The following is a 19,558-nucleotide window of genomic DNA, read 5'->3' as shown; positions in this document are numbered from 1 at the left end:
TCATTTCTCTGCATCCGACGCGTCTCCCGGATGCTCTGGCGCGTGCAAATGGGTTCTCAAAATGGGTTCTGTGAGCGGCAGAACGTGTGCAACCCATTCCCGGTTTACACCCATTAGCTACTAATTTATTTAGACAAGCGAGTTCTCATTGCATTTTGCATTTAAAAAAGCCATCACACGCAAAATACGCACATTGGTGTCTGCAGGTAAAGAGAGACACTTGGTTACATGTGAAGCCATGATGACAAAACACGCATTCAAACCAATGTGAACGACATTAATGGGAACCTCGGGGTTTTATTCGTGACTCATTACGCTTCAGCGATCACTTGGCACTGTATTCATGAATGGTGATTTGCCACTGCTCCATTTTGTAATCGAAACTCGCAATGAGCGCTCAAAGAGGTGTCGCTGCATGTGTGCCTGCCCTGGGCTACATGAGCTTTAGGGTTATCTCGATCTGTGTTTCGGTCGGCGGCAGTGTGACTTAGTTTTCTTTCTTTCCTTCTTTTTTTTGCAAGAAAACCTGCCTATGTTCAGCAGTTCGTTTGTCTGGACACGAATTTTTTTACCTGCGCTGCGTGAGCACTTAACGCGAATCATGGAGCGGCGCAGGCAGCAATCGCAAGTTGATGTATTATTGGGAGTTCTACATCGACGTTGATGACCTATAGTATATTAAACAAATATAGAACTGGACAACATGTACTGTAATAATAACGCGTGGTTGCTCGTCTGGAGAGGTGTTATCACTATTATTTGCTTATCACTTAGTGCCATACGCACGTGCTTTACGAGATAGTCGATGAGGCGAGGTTTCTTGGCTTTCGCGCTGCACTCTAGAAGGTGGTTTTGCACGAGCTGGCTGCGAACGGCAGTGCAGTGTGCTTTTGTTGTCTGTTAAAAGCTCTTGATGCTATGATGTCAGGCTTTTCTTTAACTAAGATTCTTATGCAATCACAATTTTTAAATTCTTTTTAAATCTGATGCATTTTTTTAGATGTTTCTGGGGAACCTAGAGTTCAACAAAACCTTTTTTAAATATTTCACATGTAGGCTAGATAGGTCATGTGGTATGTAAAAAGGTAGTGTAGCTCATACCAAGCGATAATCTGTCCGTGTGCTCAGATTTGGGCGCACGTTAAAGAACTCCAGGTGGTCAAAATTTCCGGAGCCCTCCACTACGGCGTCTCTCATAATCATATGGTGGTTTTGAGACGTTAAACCCCACAAATCAATCAATCAATCAAATCAAAAATTTTCTTCAAAATCTGTTTCAGTGTTATATGTATTATAAGCCAATCAAATATATGCACCGGTGCCCCCACCTTGCTAAAGATTGGTATTTTTAAGCTCCCAGGACAACATAATAAATGTCGCTAACTGCTCCAAGGCAAGGTTCTGCTCCAAAAATGAAATTTCGCTGCTCCGAAAATTGCTCCCATTTTAGTTTCAGCTGTCTCACCCCTGCATATACAATGTTGATGCAAAACACAATCTATTAGCCCAACTATTAGAAAGGTTGAAATTTACAATTGAACTCTATTTCTTATTGAAGTAGCCAGGATTTCAAACATAGACACAAAGAAAGTGGAGTTGAAAACACTGGTGTCTTTCCCCTGCATTCATGTTTGAATGCCTATCTTTGTATGTGATGATGCCCTACAAACTAGCTCAATGTTCTCTTTTTCCAAGTTACAACTTTCCGTTGAGCAGGTGCTTGAATTTATTGATGACTTAACTGTCGTCCCGCACATTTGCATTGTTGATCGGCAATCAGTTGTGCTAGTAATTTTCAGTGGTGAATTTTGAAGCTAGTTAGTACTAGTACTATGTGAAAACAATGGCTATAGTTTGTATGCTTGATTCAAGCACAAAAAGAAATGAGGGGAGCCTGTTTGATATGAGATATAAGCTTGATAAGAGAACAGGAGTTTAGCAGGAAAAAAAGCTCTTGGAGCTGGCCAGCAGGACTGATCTAGGCATTGCGTCACCATGAAAATGTTCGTGTGGTCACAACTGTAACTAGATAGGCTCTTGAGATACATAAAACTGCATTAATGTTCTTACAAGAGTTTGTCAAGTCCAAGTTACATGTATGCCGAAGGTGTATAACTCGCAATAAAATTGCAATGATTTATCAAACCACCTCAAACACCAAGGCTATGGCAGCGCACTTAAATAGTAATTAGACTTTGTTTTTAGTATAATTGAGATGAAGTTTTTTTATTGTAAGTTGTAAACTAGTATTTCATGCATTGCAGGCCTTTTTTTTTCTCCGGTAATCTTTGGGCTTGGAATGTTCTTCACTTACACTGCGTTACTGTATGAAGCTAGAACTTGTAATGAGTTAAAAGAACTGCTGGAAATAAATAGTACCTAGCTCCTTTAAGCTCCAACTGGCCCATCCCATCATTTTTAGGTACATTAATCAGCTGCAATTATAAAATAGCAAAGTTTGTAGTACAAGTAACTCCTGCTTGGCCTTTATATGCTGAAGTGCTATTAAACGCGATAAAGAGCTTGTGTTGCAGAAAACCCGCCACCGGCGTCGGCCCTGTTAGTTGTAAGCGAAAAATCGTCTTGTGCGTCTCTGACCGAAAAATCAAGTTACCAAGATAGCTGCGGGAGGCCGCTACTTGTCCACAGGTGTGCGCACGATCACGCTGAAATAGCCGCGCGCTTAAAGAAAAAAAAAGTGCTCAAGGTCACGAGGCGTGGTAGTTTCTTTGCCCTGCCACCCCTCTCTGGATAGCTTCCAGCGCTTTCGTCAGGGCGAGAAAAGAGATATTGCAATTGCAGCATGCGACAAACATTTGTAACAATAAGCTCATCTAGTGAATTCATTCTATGGTTACTTGAAAAAGTGTTTCAGGGCACCTTTAACGCATTTTGTTCGACCGGTGTCACAACGAAAACGAGTCCATTCGGCGATATTAGCGCGTGCTGGTCCAATCTACTGTGTGCGTTTTTGTGTGCGTATGTAACAAATCATATAAGTATGCACTTAGCGGTTGAAGGGCGCACAAGGGGCCAGATTTCGCTATCACATTCAACTCTTGAAGGCGAAGCTTAAGGGTCCCCCAATTTTTTTTCGTTCCCATCTTCGGAAGTAGCAAAAACTGTACTCGGTGGATGCGGTGCATTTCTAGCAAGCATACATTACGCAGGAAAATCCTGCGTGTGCCTTGGCTTCCATATATATTTTGTAATGCCATGTTTACCTTGTGGAAAAGAAGTATAAACTTAATGGCTTGTTTTTTTTCTTTGTTAGACACAACATTAATGAGAAATAACAGGCTACAAAGCCAGGAAAAGTATTTGATTAATTTTGTGATCTTGTGGGGTGATATCTAAATGAACATATGGGCATTTGCAGGGCTTTTACTTAAGCTTTCACGTTAAAGTCGTAGGGCTGGAAGACCTCTTTGAAACACACCAACGGCTGCTATATACCTACCAGTGCTGGCAGCTTGACGACCTTCTGGGTACACTTGGGTGTCTGCTCAGATGTGGCCGATAGCCTTGTCTTCTTGTGAGTTCGTGTGCCTGAAGAGAATGAAAGCACACTCGGTTGAGGCAAGACAATGTATACAAGGCTTGTACTTTAATATAAGTGCGTTTCTTATTTAACTTAGCGTATTTCAGTGACACTGTACTATCAATGTTCAATTTGGCTGTAAATCTTGCTACTATGGCGCAGTCAGTTCACAGTGAAGATATGAGCGCAATCAACATCTACACTTCAATTGCCAAGTGCATTTTTGTGAAAATTGGGAAGCGTAGACCAATGTATAAACCACTATGGGTACATTTAGCCGTGTGCAAATTGTAGTGCATATACACGGATACTGAAAGGGAAAATAGACAATCACACATTTGTAGCTTGAAGCCACAAGGAAATCCATATGGATTTCTGAGAAAGAAAAGCTTCTTGGAAGCTGAAAAATTTGTCCTGGTGCGGGGTTCAAACCCGGACCAACACTTCTCTGGGGTGGTCACTCTACCAATTGAGATAACCAGGCAGCTAACGATTGCCAGCGTGAGGGCAAATTCATTGACAACTTGAAGAACATGGACACTAGCAATGCAAATGAGTTGTTCTGAAGGCCGCAAGGTGGCCGAATGAGAGGTCAAGGAAGAGAATTTGTAGCAGGAAGCCACAAGTACAGATTTCTCTGAAAGAAAAGGTTCGCAGTTTAAACCTCGGACCAGGATGAATTTTCGGGTAACTACAATAAGAAGCTTTTTCTTTCCAAAAAATTCATATAAATTTCCTTGCGGCTTCGTGCTACAAATAGGTGGTTGTCTATTTTCCCTTTCATAACCCTTTCGCCACCTTGCAGGTTTTCGCAGAACTCATTTTCATACACAAGTTTTATGGCATAAAAACAAAGCGATAAATTTACTCTCTGACGAAGTATTTTTTGCTTTACACGTGATTGCAGAACTAGTCATAGCAAAATAGCATGGTGATGCTGACAAAGCCTTCTGTGCCTTTAATTAGCTTTTTCTGAAAATGCTCGAGAAAGGACTCAGTGTGCACCCCGCCGCGGTGGTCTTATGGCTAAGGTACTCGGCTGCTGACTCGCAGGTTGTGGGATCGAATCCCGGCTGTGGCAGCTGCATTTTCGATGGAGGGGAAAATGCTGTAGGCCCGTGTGCTCAGATTTGGGTGCATGTTAAAGAACCCCAGGTGGTGGAAATTTGCGATGTCCTCCACTGCGGCGTCTCTCATAATCATATGGTGGTTTCGGGACATTAAAACCCACATATTAATTAATCATCAAGGACTCAATGTGCATGCTGTTTTAGCTGGTTTTTGCATTCCAACTTGTTCGCCAACTGTTTAAGGTGCAAATAGCGATTTCAGGTGTCGCTAAAGATAACTTCAGTTTTATATGATGGTGGTAGTGGCTAGGTGACAATGTTGGTAGCACTCGGCACACAGCAGATCAGACTCTTATTTATTCAGTGAGCAATTAGACTACCGACTGAAGACAAAGATCGTGAGAAAGACAGAAAAAAAAATTTCTACCTTTTGGCAGTCCAGGCGATGAGGAAGCAGTTTTCCAGGAATAGCACCACCCCCGTAACAATGGCCACAAATACTATATAATCATGACTCCCTGCCTGTAAGGCTGTGAATAAAAAAAAGGGAAAAAATGCATATAGTGCCATACCTGCAAAATTATGAATTAAGGTTATATCTTAACAATATCCCATATTATTAAACATATTGATGTACCATGTTGCATGTGACATACTCAGAATATTTATTAATGCTTTATATGTAGTGTGGAGAGGTTTATCGGTGCCCCAAGGGCACTTCTTCGTATTACTTTTTTTTTTCCCCTGTCAATATTAGTTCAGCACTCTATAGTACCATTCGGAGTATGCCTTAAGAAAAAAATTACTTTTGGTTCAATGTTTATATTGAGCACAGATTTAACTAATTTATCCGTACTTCCATATGCTTCAGGGAAACACCAGGTAGCAGATGGAGGCAAAACTATAGTCCCCCTTCTTTCAGCAGCATGCCAAAGGAATGCAAATGTTCTGTTGTTTTAAGCAGGACATAAACCATCATCAGGAATCCCACTATATTAATAAAACTATAATATTCAAACATGGTAAATATAGTTGAGTGCTGTACAGTGCAACCCCTTTATAAGAGCCACTGATGTAACACACACTTGGATATAAAAGACACCAGTGTGGCTGCACACATTGAAATTGGGGTTGATAAGCAAATGCATACGTGATGCCCTGCTTATAACAGACACCTTTTATAAAGGACAAGAATGGCTGCCCAGTGTATGTCTCTTATAAAGGTGTTCAACTGCATTGCCAAGTTCGTACTTATTGGTAAAGGAGTTCGCAAATGTTTGATTTTGTGAGCATGTAATGAGAAAAATTCTAACAAACAGTTCAAAAATCAGTTTTTAATTGGGCTTGAAAAATAAAAAGTAAAGAAACAGAATGCCAACCTCATTCCATTTTTTTATTCTGTTACCTTTGGGATTTTTGTTTCTGTTATCAAAATGCTCATTAATTCAAATCTCGTTAATTCAAACTTGGTTATTTCTAAATCCCACTTAATTCAAAATATTCTGCGGTCCCGTACTTTTTAATGTACGTCTGAGTGGATAATTTGGAGGGCCGGTCAGCACCAGTCCGGTTAAGTAAAAAATTTCGGGTGCCGTGTGTTCGTTCCGGATCCTAATTTCACCGCATATCTTTTCTTTCTTCACATTTGCATTACAATTGGCCTAATAACTTCCCCTTAACCAAGGCAACGGAAAAGACATGCACCAATGCTTTTATGTTTTTAACTTTTTGTAGATCTCAGCTTGGACATATTCAGCCCACTTGATAGGTTCTAAGACAGTAATATACTGCCTGATCGCAGTTAGCAGCATCATTTAGCTTTACTGCATAAAATTTTCAGGCCTGCTGGTTTCACATTGCAGCACACTTGGGTCTCACACAAGCCCTCTATTTTCACAATGTCTGAATCAGTGTGAGATTTGATAAGTGAAGCATGCTTAACATGTACGCCAAATATCACTTACACAATGCTTATGGTTCAATCATTGCTTCCACATCTGTTCCTTTCCGAAGGAAACGGCGGCAGGCACAAACAAAGAAGCACAATTAGCGTGAGCAATCACAGTTGGCAGAGCACATCGAATACACATATGTTTTGATAACAAACGACTGAGTCTTCACAGCTTGTACCAATGTTCCTTGCTTTCATTAGCCAAATATAAGCTTGTGGAAAATAAATGCCTTGTATATAATTCTCTATTGTCATTGTATACAAAAACAAAATGCTGCAAAAATGTGCTGTATTAGAGAAGTAATAAAGCAGCAGGGATGTGTGGGAACTTGCAGTCACAGTGACATATACCGTTTCTTGTTTAAAAGTTGTGTTATGCGAAGGACGGCACTTACTTAGTTAGAAAGTGGCTTATAGAAGATGAAAACCTTAAGGCACAATGGCATATTATTAATGGAGGTTACCTGTATTGGCTTTATATGTACTACATTGAGTGCTAGACATGATTCTTTTTCCAATAGACTGTTTGAGTAGTATATGGAACATTAAATAGCATGATGCAAAGAAAACTCAACAACAACAAAAAAAAAGGGCTGGCGTAAAGAGAGAAGTATCAGTCTCATGGCTGCAGCTTTGAATCCATACTGCTTCACTGTAATGCCAGTGCACACAAGTAATCACTGAGGCCAATTAGTTTGCCTAACATAAATTATTACCACATTTATTCAACTGAACTCAATCATGAGGCAGAACAGGACATTCACGCGTACATTAACCCTTGGCATTTAAGGAACCAAGTTTTGAACATGATACAACATTGTGCCCCACACAGCTGTTCACTGTGCAGATTACAAAAGCAAGCATGAATTTCTGCCATTTGAAAATTTATAATTGTAGAAAATGATGTAAAATGTCCTGCTTAAACACAGTACATAGAACATTTATTTAGTGATGTTTCAATTTGTTGCACACTGTCCAAGGTTTGCACTATTGTCATAACATCGCCAGCCTTCTGAGTGGGCATTGCCCTGTTGTGATAGTCATAATCAGTGAGAACATGCTTTAACTTAGCAATTTAAATTAGCAGGATTTACTGTTTATGTACATACCGGGCATTACGTGAGTGCTAGCTTAGATTTGAGTGCTCTCTTTGTTAGCTCTGATGTCTCAGGATGGACGAAATAAAGAAAACTGCATGGAAGTCTTTGTATCCTGGCATTTGTGTGCCCCTGCAGAATGATGCTCGTAGCTCTGTCAGTCCGTTAAACCTCACAAATCTATGTATCTATCCAGCTCTGTCATTCTACCTAGATTTTGTGGCATGCTCAATAACATAACTTAGCATAATCGACAAAACAAGAAAACAAGTGATGTTTGCAAAGCAAGGCACTCAACAAAAGCGCAGACGAAACATAAAAAGAAAGCGACCTACATTTCGAAGCGTTTTGATTTTTCGTTGGCTCTTCTTCTCCAGTGAATCTTTTGTTGCTTGTTTTAAATAGTCTATGTACACACACCATCTCATATATATACTTATATATATATATATGTATAAATAGTTTCCTAGAGCAGGCGATGCCTATCGGACCCAGTAGGACTGCATCATTTGGATCGTCGTATCGAATTCAGGAGGCGCTGCTGGGGAAAAGGGAATCACAGTGAGGCACGCAGAAATGAAGTGGATCACATTTGGCTTCAAAAGCAAGCACTATAGATACTGCTACACAAAACAAACACAAAAAAGACAACACATGTCCACAGTGCGAGCACAAAGCACGCAAGGAAAGGAAAGCATCTATGGGGACAGGCTATGTGGCACTCCGAGATGTATCTTCTTCAAGTAACCGCAGACTGATAAAAGCGGTACGGAGTAAGAGTGCTCTGTCACCCATTAGACGCTGCCACACAGCATGCTCTAAAGCACCCAAAGCAATCCAAAGATGGGGAAAAAAATTAGTTTTCATAAATGGTATATCGCCTGGTATATGTATATTTTTCGTGTATAGTATGTAAAACTGAGCACAGTTGTAAGAAAATCATCTTGTGTGAAAACACCTTCTGTATATCCATTTTTTTTTGTAACACAGGTTTTGTAACACAGATGTGTAACACACACATCAAACTTAAACTGCATTAATCCCTGTCGTTTGCATTGCATTTTGTGTTTTCAGCACTATGCAGTCAGTAACCGTGGTTGCGCATTTTTAATTCATCATCATTAAAATAATTATATGAGACAAAAAAAGCATAGGTACATGTTCAGTGGCTTAAATGCAGCAACAGACTGATGTGAATGCACTTGTAATGTATTCATACAGTAAATCTTTGGGCACATCGAAGAGGACATATAAACTGGACGTTTTTTGTACAGGTGCATCTGATCTTTTTTTTTTCCCATTGCCCTTTGGAAAAATGGTGCTTCAAGAGCAGTTTGGCAGCATATGTGATCAGAGAGCTCATAACTGTTAAATAATCTCATTGCTTTCTTACAGTCATACATAGGTAACATTGCTTACACTCTAAAAAAATATCGAGTTAAAAGGGTGTCTTTTTGTCCCACAAAAAATAATCGTCATCAGGCTTGCGTGCGCTTCCTTTCTTGAAAACTCGGCACTGGCCACTTTCCTATCGAGAATGCAATGTAACCCTGATAATGGGCATGTCAATCGTGACCGGAATGTACCGGGCGCGGGGTGATAGCGCAAGGATGGAACGCAATATAGATGACGATTATTGTTGTGGGACAAAAAGAAACCTGTTTTACTCGCTCTTATTTTAGAGTGTATATGTCAGTGGTTGAGATATAGAGAAAAATGTGAACAACTCAAACTCCAGTGTGAGCATGCGTGAGGAAAAAAAACAGGATTGCTATAGCATGCATATGTATAAAATAACTACATATGAGCAGAGCACTTCTAAGAAGGCAACGTAGCCATTAAAGCAGAAAAGGACAAAGCACCTAGCTAAGCTTTAAGCTTCCTACGTGAATGCTACATTCTGCTGCTTTTCTCTCTAGCTTGTGCCTCACTCACCTTCAGTATCTAAGTGGTTAACAGGCAAATTGAGTGTTTGTTAGAATAAAAAAAGACAGCATTTACAGATGTTATTAGTCTTTTTTACCTTTACAGAACACCAAGAAATGCTTGCTGAATGAAGATTTGTGCATATAACTGATAAGAGCATTTACTGATAGCCACTCAAAAAACAATTCAGCCTAAAGAAAATTGTACTTTTTTTTTTCAAGCAGAAAACGAAATTCCTGTGCTTGCATGGGTGTAGCCAAATCTGTTATTACATGCTCTGCTATTGGACACACCACAAACATCAATGATTTATAATGAACAATGGTAAAGAAAGGCGTGAACTCACTTTTCAGCGACGCAGTGTCTTTGTTTTCGCAACGCTGCCCGATAAATCCTTCTGCACATCTGAAAGTAAAGAACAAGCAGAATGTCAGTAAAGGATAAACCATGCTGATAAATAAACTGCATCACTGATACAAAAGGTTACTCGTCTATATGCTACAAGTTTTTATCTTCTCCTTGAGACGTATAGCTATTCACGTTGGTTATTCATAGTTATGTATATACAATGTAGCATTGCCTATCAGATGATGAAACAATATAAGCACATCTTCACTACTGTAGCAAAGAAAAAGTGCACACATTTTAAACACAAATTTTGACATTGTGTCTATCTGGAGTCATTCATTAGGCAAGTTTGTGTGCTTATCCGTTCAATGAATGATTACAGCCATTTTCTGTGTAGCTTCATGACTAATTATAAATCCACTTTGCACTGGTAACAATATCCTTGGGTTGAAAAGTGACCAGTGATAACGATTTTCACATCTGTATTGTTTATATACAGCAGTAATAATACACAAAACTGTCAGAAGAAAAGCTTGAAGGCCCACATCGAGTTTGCTTAAAGCTTTCTTGCATAAACCACTCTGATACCACCCTAAAATTGCCACTTGTTATACTAATGATCTAGTTTTTTGACAATAAGCCACCAACTAGCTCTGATGATGTAATTTACCAAAACATGCTTAGCAGTCCTTGAAAAACATTTGCGAAAGGTTGCTCTGCTCCACTACTCAAAACTATAGTGGCAGAGTTTACTGCCTTTAAAGCCGGAGCAATGGTACAACACTGCAATCGCATTGTACTGTGTTGCTGTATTGTGCCCACAGTTACCAGCTATATAATAAGACGATAGGCAGGAGGCGCCACGCAACACCTATGCATCTAGAAAATATTTTAAAGGGGCCCTGCAACACCTTTCAAAGTAAAAAATAATCAAATGGTTTCATTTAAGAAGCTTGTTGCTTCACAAACCGACTACCGGAAGAATTTTTTGAATCGCTCAAATACGAGCGGAGTTGCAGAGATTTGTTGCACGCATTAAGTGGTCTCTCCCTCCTTTCGTGCGTGCGAGCGCGCTTAAAGCTACGCGGGGTGGTTAGGGGCTGGAAGCGAGGTATGACAAGGAGAAAAGAAGGGACGTCTCTTTGTCGGTGCGCGTCGTGACCTTGAGCGCTTCCTTTTCTTTCATCGAACGCGCGGCTTACTTCTAACGTGACCGCGAGGGTGTGCTCGAGGGCGCGCGCAGCATCTTGTGGCGGCCGCGTTAACTATAAAGCTATCGACATGGCCTTCGAGATGGTGGCCATCTCGGAGGCCGTGCTTCACGATGCTCAAATCAGCCAATGACCACGGACTTTGGGTTCACGGCAGGAGCTCACGTTACACTACATGTATTGGGAATAGGAACCTCGTTCAGCACTCGTATAACTGTACCGTCGCCTCAGATTTTACCCGAAGTCATTCGTTTGCCTTGTCTTTTAATAGACTGATTTGAGAAAGCTGTGCCGATCAATATTGACAACTTTGTGAAACCTCTGCTATATGTTGTCCCGCTCATACGAAGCAATGATATTTAAAACTATTGGTGGTATAAAAGTGCAGAATAGTGTGCTCAAGTAACGCGAAAAGACGGCATTATCTTTTAAACTTGGACCGCTTTTGCGCCACGCAGGCGCTTGTTCGTTTGAAATGTTCAAGCCGACAAGAGGCCCCATAAAAAGCGAGCAGAGGTGTGAACTTCTTTGAAACTTTGTCAAATCTTAAGGCGACGATAATGAGCACTGAAGAACACCTATAACCATAGCGGATAGCTGGGCTAGTTTGTTAAAACATCCAGGTAGCGCAAAGCAACTACGACACAAGCATCTCGTGTACTTTTAATTTTTCCTCGCTTGTGTCTCCGCCGCTTACTTTCCTCCCCTCTTTCCAATCCTTCGGTCCACCCGTACCCCAGAGCAGTGGGAAGGCGCACCCTTCGCGACGGCGCCCCCGAGGTCTTCCGGGCCCTTAGGGCCTGGGCTATCGCAGAGGCTACCTTAGGAGTCCTGGAACAGGGACCATCTCCGTTTTCTTTGAATTTTCATAATAAAATGTTTTCATCATCATCATCGCTGGTGTCGTTGTTCCTTCGCGCTACCCGCTTGAACATGCGCTATTTCTTTGAAGCCACTTTTTAGAACGCTGATGCCGCACGACCGAGACGCGCAGACGCTCTCTCGCCCGTTGCTACCGATTTATGTCACACCTTGCAGATGCGAACTAAAAAAATCACACAGGATCTCCTTTGACATTCAAGTGATGCGTAAGCGCGGAGATTTATTTTAGGTTGTATCCTTCCTTAAAACATTGTTTGGGTACCCTCGGCGTGGAGTCTTTCTAGCGCTCGTCAGCGTCTCGAACGGCACCATAGATGACTGCGCATACGCTAAACAGCAACGTACTCTCGCTTCAAGTCATGTACTTAATCATCATCATCAGCCTGACTACGCCCACTGCAGGACACAGGCCTCCCCCATGTTCCGCCAGTCTACTCGGTCCTGTGCTTGCTGCTGCCACATTATACCCGCAAACTTCCTTATCTCATCTGCCCACCTAACTTTCTGTCTCCCTTTCACCCGCTTGACTTCTCTTGGAATCCAGTGTGTGATCCTCAATACATGTATCATCCTTAGTTATCCCCAATGACCAGCGGTTATCTTGCCTTCGTGCTACGTGCCCTACCATTCCTTCTCGATTTCGACTATGATGTACGTCCTTAACATCCGTTTGCTCCCTGATACACCCTGCTCTCTTCTTGTCCCTTAGGTTTACACCTATCATTTTCCCTTCCATTTTCTCGCTACGTCGTCCTCGACTGAAATTGAACCCTCTTTTTAATTCTCCAGGTTTCTGCTCCGTAGGTAATTACAGGTAAGATGCAGCTGTTATATACCTTCCTACTGAGGGATAGTGGCAATCTAGCATTCATGATTTGAGAATGATTGTCGAATGTGCTCCACCCCATTTTTATTCTTGCAGCGATGGCGTAGTGGTTAGAGTACCAGCCTCGTGTGCAAGAAGTCTGTGGTTCGAATCCCGGTGCCAAGCAGTTCCCCACCGAATTAGAAAAAAAAATGTTATCCGCGTGATGATGGAATTGCATTAAAGAGGCCTGGGATGCGGCCTCACCGGTGACCACCGCCGGTAACGCAACCCCTCACCAAAGAAGGATTGGCCACCTTGGTGCAGTTTCTGGCCACTACCTCCCACGTGGACACGCCAATCCACGTCGCGTTCTTAGGCGTACTTAAATACGCTGTGCCATTCTGATGGCTTTTATTGTAAACAATGTGCGAAGTGCCGAAACGTCAGTAATATATATTTTTTTCTTTTAGTTGGTATATTCTTTCGCGTTTACACTAGGCACCATGACACATGCATTCCGCCGCCCCCGAAACGCATGTTAGGCATGAAATTTTTCGCGAACTTGGGAATCGTTTCGGTGGGAACAATCTTCCAGATCGACTTCACATGTCCTGCAAAGGGCGTTTTATTCTCAGTACCGCGAAATACAACGCATTCATATTTTTCAAACAGATTCGCATTTCGTAAGCGTTGAACAGAATTATTGCCTTCTGAACCCGGGTTCACACGCGTGCAAGCCCGCCATGAAACTTTATGCTTCATCTAATTATTTATGGCGATGTTCAATTTACGTGGCAGACGGTCCGTCAGACAGTTCTTTCGGTTAGCCTGCATAATTTTCTTACAAGTTTACCAGCCACAGTCGGATATAGCTTTAGAAGGCAGTGGCATTACGTTCTCAAAAGCCAGTTGGTGCGCACACTTGGTTGACGTCATGAGCCGGGCGGCTGCCGCACGGCTCCATCTTTAGTTGCGAAAGCCATTGGCCAGTCAGGTGAATTAATTCTCACCAATTAGGTAATCAATATTGCTAACAAGATATAGTGTTCCAGCAGTGGAGAACCCATATTCATTACACGGGCCCTGCGACACTTTACCAAGTAATCAACGAATGGCTTCATTTAAGGAGTTTATTGCCTCACGAACTGACTATCGAAAACTATTTTTAGAATCCTTCAAGTACAAGAGCGTAGTTACAGCGATTTGTAGCGCGCTTCAAGCGCCCTCTTTCTCCTTTCGTAGGAGCGAGCGCGCTTAAAGCTACGCAGGGATCGGACTGAAATGACAAGGGGGCAAAATGACGAGTCTTTTGGTCAGCGCGCGTCATGACCGTGAGCACTTCTTTTCCCCCCGGACGCGTGGCTTACTTTCGGTGTGATCGCGAGTGGTATACGAGCGCGGGCACGTAGCGGCATCTCGCGACGGCCGCGGTACCCGATTTCATCTCATTATGCTCAAATCGCCTGCCTTTTGCTTTTTTTTTTCTGCAGTCCCTTTAATTCCCATTCCCCCATTCTTTGCGCGGTTCTGTGGAGGTGTCCTCCATAGAGAGAGACAGTAACGGCACTGCGCTTATTTCTTCCCTTTTCCTTCAAGAACCTCTACTGCTCAAATCGCTCAGTGGCCGTGGACGTTGGGTTAAGGCACGGTCGTTCGGGTTTATGGCGTCATTTGTCGAGGGAAGAGCGAGAAATTCGAGAGTTATTTGTAAATTACAGGCCGCGCGTTACTCTATGATGTTTCGCTCGCGTGTTCCCAGAAGCCTCGACAGCGTTTTCTGACCATGCCGAAATAGTGTTGCAGGTCCCCTTGAAGGTAGTACGTAAATACGTAGGAGGTCCCCTTTCAGCTTTGTGCTATGGTATACCTCATTCTGTATATACTAACCCCAATGCGTGTATATTTTTTTGCGACAAATAAAGGTTTGATTTCGATTTGAAATCATGAACAAATTTACGACTCGTACCATTACCGAACTAGGCCAATGTACACATTCCCACACATCACGCACAATAGATACAGCTTGCAACGCCTTGGCAGTTCTTTAGGCTGCCAGAGCGTCGCCCTCTGGTGACCCTATAGAAACACACACTCACTGGCAGACGGGCTCCTTGACGGCCTCGTAGAAGATGCAAGTCCCTCCGTTGAGGCAGTAGGAGGCCAGCGGGCAGGGCCGTCCTTTCAAGGGCCATAGTGTAGAGTCTATTACGCCACGAACGACAGCAAAAGGGGCGCGTTTTTGAATCAACGTCAGTGGGCACTCGCGCTGCGCCGACAGGCTCTCTTGCTCTTTTTCTTGCTCGGTGCAGGCAAGCATCTTCGAGGCGGCAACAGGCGCACGTGCACAGGCCACGCGGGACATGCGCTCCTTACCTACACACTAATCCCCCCCCCCCCCCCCCCCCCCGTTTTTCTCACCTCCTATGCGCAATGCAAACGTGCGCTCGCCTTGGTGGAGTGTGCCCGCGTATAGCGCCACGATGGCGATGCTTTCGAGGGTGCATTGACTGAAAACCTAGACTGAACGAAATGCGAATGTTTTCACGCGGCGTTCTCACTGGTACATGACTTTGCCGTGACTGAACTCTGAACTCGTTACTTCGCGCTCGAGCTTTTAAGATTTTGAGAACAGATCACATCGCAAGAGTGCAACTAGCCTGTACGAACCTGACTACTGGGGCGTTTTATTTTTCTTTGATTGAGCATCTTTCCTATGGAGTGTGGCGTCGCCGTGGCCGTATGTTGAACTCTCAGCGCCATTTTCAAAGTGGTCGTTCTAGCTTTCCGTGATTTCGATTAGTTCTAACGTTGGCTTACGTTAAACGTGACACCACTTATGTTGAATTCCAATGGCAGATCGCGAGCGCTGGGCCGGACTGCGAATGGAGCGCGCAGATCCGAGCGGGATTGCTCATCACCAAATCTGCGATTGGAAAGCGCGCGTCTCGACGGGAGCTGTTGGTGAGCGGAAATCTAGCGAGGGAGCACGAGAAGATGCGAGGGAGTGCAATGCGTTTTCCTGACATCTATCGCTGATTGGATGAACGGTGGGCGCAGAGAATACGTCTCTTGAGTTTTCGGTCAAATCCGCCAATTTCGGCGGAGCGAGAATTCTTGATCCACGGAGCAATCCGTGATCTGCGGTTGCTCTCAATAGGCCATTGGAACACACAATTTACGCTCCAAATCTACCATTGGACTCCACTACGGCGTCTCTCATAATCATATGGCGGTTTTGGAACGTTAAACCCCACAAATCAATCAATCAATCAAATCTACCATAGGAATGTCATAGTTCCGCTCAGAGCAGAACAACTTGATCTGTATCTACCATTGGAATTCAACAATAGGTTATAGAAGTCTGCCTGGTATCCTCATACCCGTATTCCGATGACGTCTCACGAACAGATTGCGAGACGGTCATCGAAGTCAGCATAGATCACTGTGACCAACGATGATTCTGCAGTTCCGCCTTAACTGACACAGAAACAAATTAAGGTATTTACGGGGAACGCGTTCTAGGTCTTTTTCATTATATTCGGCAATTGGGCTTCACTTTCAACGGAAATAAAGAGCGAACGTGAATTCAACAAGCAAAAAAAAGAAAGGGGGAATTCGACTCGAATTCTCTAGAATGTATACATATATATATATATATATATATATATATACATATATATATATATATATATATATATATATATATATATATATATATATATATATATATATATATATATATATATATATATATATATATATATATATATATATATATATTGCGTATTTGCATCACGGAATCAACCTTTCTATTTTTTTTTGCAACGGCGTCAAGTGCGGGCACACTCCACCAAGAATTTTAGCGAATGCACGCAACACGTCCTACTCCTCTTCATTTTATTAATCTTTATTTTTATCTATCTGCATTTTATTTATTTGTCCTTGCCTTCACCTGCACACTGTTAGCCGACTGCGTGTCAAGCTGCGCTGCGTCGCACACATTTCTTTTTTTATTTTTTTGAGTTTCCGAGGACAACGTGCTCGATTTGCATCGCATACTTTTGCTTTGTCGTCTGTTTTTAGCAGTACTTGGCCAATTGGAACCATTAAGTACGCAAACGATGGCATGAAAATTCCGTACGTGCCACTGCGGCTGATTCATAAACGATAAGGCTGTTACGCGCGGACAGGCGTTTAGTGACTAACTAAAGCGCAGTGTGAAGAGGACGGTGTTTCAGAAACAATGTACAAGATTTATGCATATACGAAATGTCCTCAGTTCTGAAACACATTAAAAAAAAAACCTGTAGCCGCTACGTGCAGTGTTATTGCGACGCACGCAGTGTTGAACGTATCGGGACGCATAATCGGCTAACAATGCCGAGCAGTGTAATGCCTCGGCCGTGCGGCGATGCATGCACCGGTTGTGGAAGCAGTCGCGAAAGGACATGCTACACGGCGCTCTCATGCGACGTAAATGCACGGGCAATGACTGTGGCGCAGACACAGAAGCAACTTGAGCAGTTTCTCGAAGCGGTTTGCATGCATGAATGTCGTGCACAACAGCATAATTGTGAGGCTGTAAAGGTCGCGCGCGGTTGATGTTATGATAAGACGAAAAATATTTGATTTTGGAAGGTATCCCCCCCCTCCCATGTCCGCTGTTTACGAACATCGACCTAATAGTTGCGTTAGGACATGAATGACAGAAAGTAATTAGAAAAAACGGACTTTTTGCGAAAGTGTAGTCCCCTGTATCGCTCGATTTATGGTTTTTCCGTCTTCATATGTGGTTTTCTTTCCACCACCTTTTTTTTTTTACTTTTGCGTACCTATGAAAGTGCACTGTGACGAAATTTTCACCTTAAATCTCTGGCAGTTTCTTTTTTTTTTCAGGACACGTCAAAATATTTCTTTTTGTTTGTTTTGAATCTTACAAAAAAGAAGAAAGCTTAGAAACGCCTGATTATATGTGCATATTCGAATATGGGCAACCAAAGATTATTAGAACACTAATCAGATTGAATGTTTGTATATACGAGTCCAGATTGTGGTATATTAGCTTCCCGGTTCGTCTTACAGTTTGAGCAGCCGTAATGCGTCCAAATGCACATCCACTTATGTCAGGTCCGAATTTCTCTAAATGTGTTGAAGCGACGCACCCCGCTCAGTCCGAAATTTAACAGATGCCTGTTTACGGTCTCACGAATGAACTGTAAAAAACGAATCGCTTTGCATTAGTTTTTTTTTGTCATCGATTTTCTCGGTACGAGAACCTTCATTGCTTGAAATTTTTAACAAGTTGGGAAGAAAAAAAATTAAAAGAAATAGGGACAAAATAATAAAAAAACACAAGAAACAGCTCACAAGTGATCGAGTTGACACTGCGTGCGCATGCAATGTGGGCGTGCAAACTACACATTTAGATTGTACATCGACAGCATAAAACTGAAGCAAAGTTCAACCGACTGAGAGCTTTAGCATATCGGTATTTTTTCTGGTTTCAATGGACAAGCTAGGAGCCGCGGCTTTCTTGAAACAAAATGTTTTTGATCTCGGGCCTTCCCCTCTCAAGCACACATGAATCCCCTAAACATTCTGATTAGGACCTCAATAACGCTAATGTGTAGCGTTAAGCGATAAAACAGACCGCAGTGAAATCACTCAACCCTGAAACTTAAAAACGTAAAATATCTGTTTGGAAATCTATATTTATTCTGCAGGCCTAGAGGCCTGCGCTAGTCGGTAAATATTAAATTATTTCACTAGCGCCAAACGTACAAAACAGCTACAAAAACACAAACAACAAATAGCGTTGTTGTAGTAGGTGCCGTTGTAAACGTCTGGTACGTTTCGAGCTATTTTAATGGTTTATCGATAATATTCATATGGCTAAATGTAGGCCGAATCGAAGCCTAAATCTCCGCGGTGATACCAGCGTGTCACGCCCCGAATTTGAGGTGCTTTATTCTCGTATTTGAGTCATTTCGACGCAGCAAAAATATTCGTTAAAATTGGTCATTTATAATACTATCTGGGGTGCCAGAACCACGCCATGATCATGAGCCATGCCGCGGTGGAGGGCTCCGGAAACACAAACCATCTGGGGTTCGTTGACGTGCCCTAACATCGCACACGCGGAAATTGGTCGTCATCGATTCCTTGATAATAAAACGTAGTCGTTCTTAACCAATAAATAATTTGCTAAACCCCAGGCTACGCTGCAAAATTCATGGCGTCGCAGCGTTTCTTTACATCAAACATGTTTTCGGTCTTGCCGAACAGCTTGTTAGCCATTTTGCCTCTGCGAAACCGTACGTTCTTAATACCCTTATAAGAGAACATTTAATGACCCCGAGGAATTGTATAGAGACAGGCGTAATTGAAGATCGATAAGAGAGGCCTGCTTCCTATACTACGCCGATGACCCGACGCGGTGGTCAAGTGGTTGGGATGCTCGACTGCTGACCCGAAGGTCCCAGCATCGAACCCCTGTGGCGTCTGCTCGACGGAGGTGAAATGCTAGAGATGCCCGATTTAGATGCACGCTAAAGAACCCCAGGTGGTAAAAATTTCCGGAGACCTCCAATACGGCATGCCTGACAATCACATCGTGGCTTTGGGGCGTACAGAACTCCAACATTACGGCCACAAAGAAAGCAGAATGCTGCAGTGCGCGCGAGGTCCAAGCAACGCTGCTCCAGCCTGCAGCTCGCTGAAACCG

The 19,558-nt window shown here is 42.7% G+C and overlaps 1 protein-coding gene across 3 annotated transcripts in view; it reads right to left on the bottom strand.

Annotated features, from left to right (window-relative positions):
• Positions 1 to 3,482: 3,482 nt before the first annotated feature.
• Positions 3,483 to 19,558, bottom strand: part of LOC119161006 (uncharacterized) — a 131,457-nt gene continuing 115,381 nt past the window's right edge. Inside the window, exons 4-9 of one of the 3 annotated variants that reach the window (XM_037413309.2) lie at positions 14,931 to 15,036; positions 9,932 to 9,990; positions 7,995 to 8,200; positions 6,576 to 6,614; positions 5,039 to 5,141; positions 3,483 to 3,549 (exon numbers count right to left, since the gene is read on the bottom strand). In XM_037413309.2, coding sequence (XP_037269206.2) covers positions 8,142 to 8,200; positions 9,932 to 9,990; positions 14,931 to 15,036 — 224 coding nt within the window. In that variant the 3' untranslated portion in view covers positions 3,483 to 3,549; positions 5,039 to 5,141; positions 6,576 to 6,614; positions 7,995 to 8,141. The remainder of the gene's footprint in view (positions 3,550 to 5,038; positions 5,142 to 6,575; positions 6,615 to 7,994; positions 8,201 to 9,931; positions 9,991 to 14,930; positions 15,037 to 19,558) is intronic. The other 2 variants (XM_037413308.2, XM_037413310.2) reach the window with 2 other exon arrangements.

Source organism: Rhipicephalus microplus, chromosome X, assembly GCF_043290135.1.
Source record: "Rhipicephalus microplus isolate Deutch F79 chromosome X, USDA_Rmic, whole genome shotgun sequence".
Lineage (NCBI taxonomy): Eukaryota > Metazoa > Arthropoda > Arachnida > Ixodida > Ixodidae > Rhipicephalus > Rhipicephalus microplus.
This window is presented reverse-complemented; position numbering and strand designations above follow the sequence as displayed.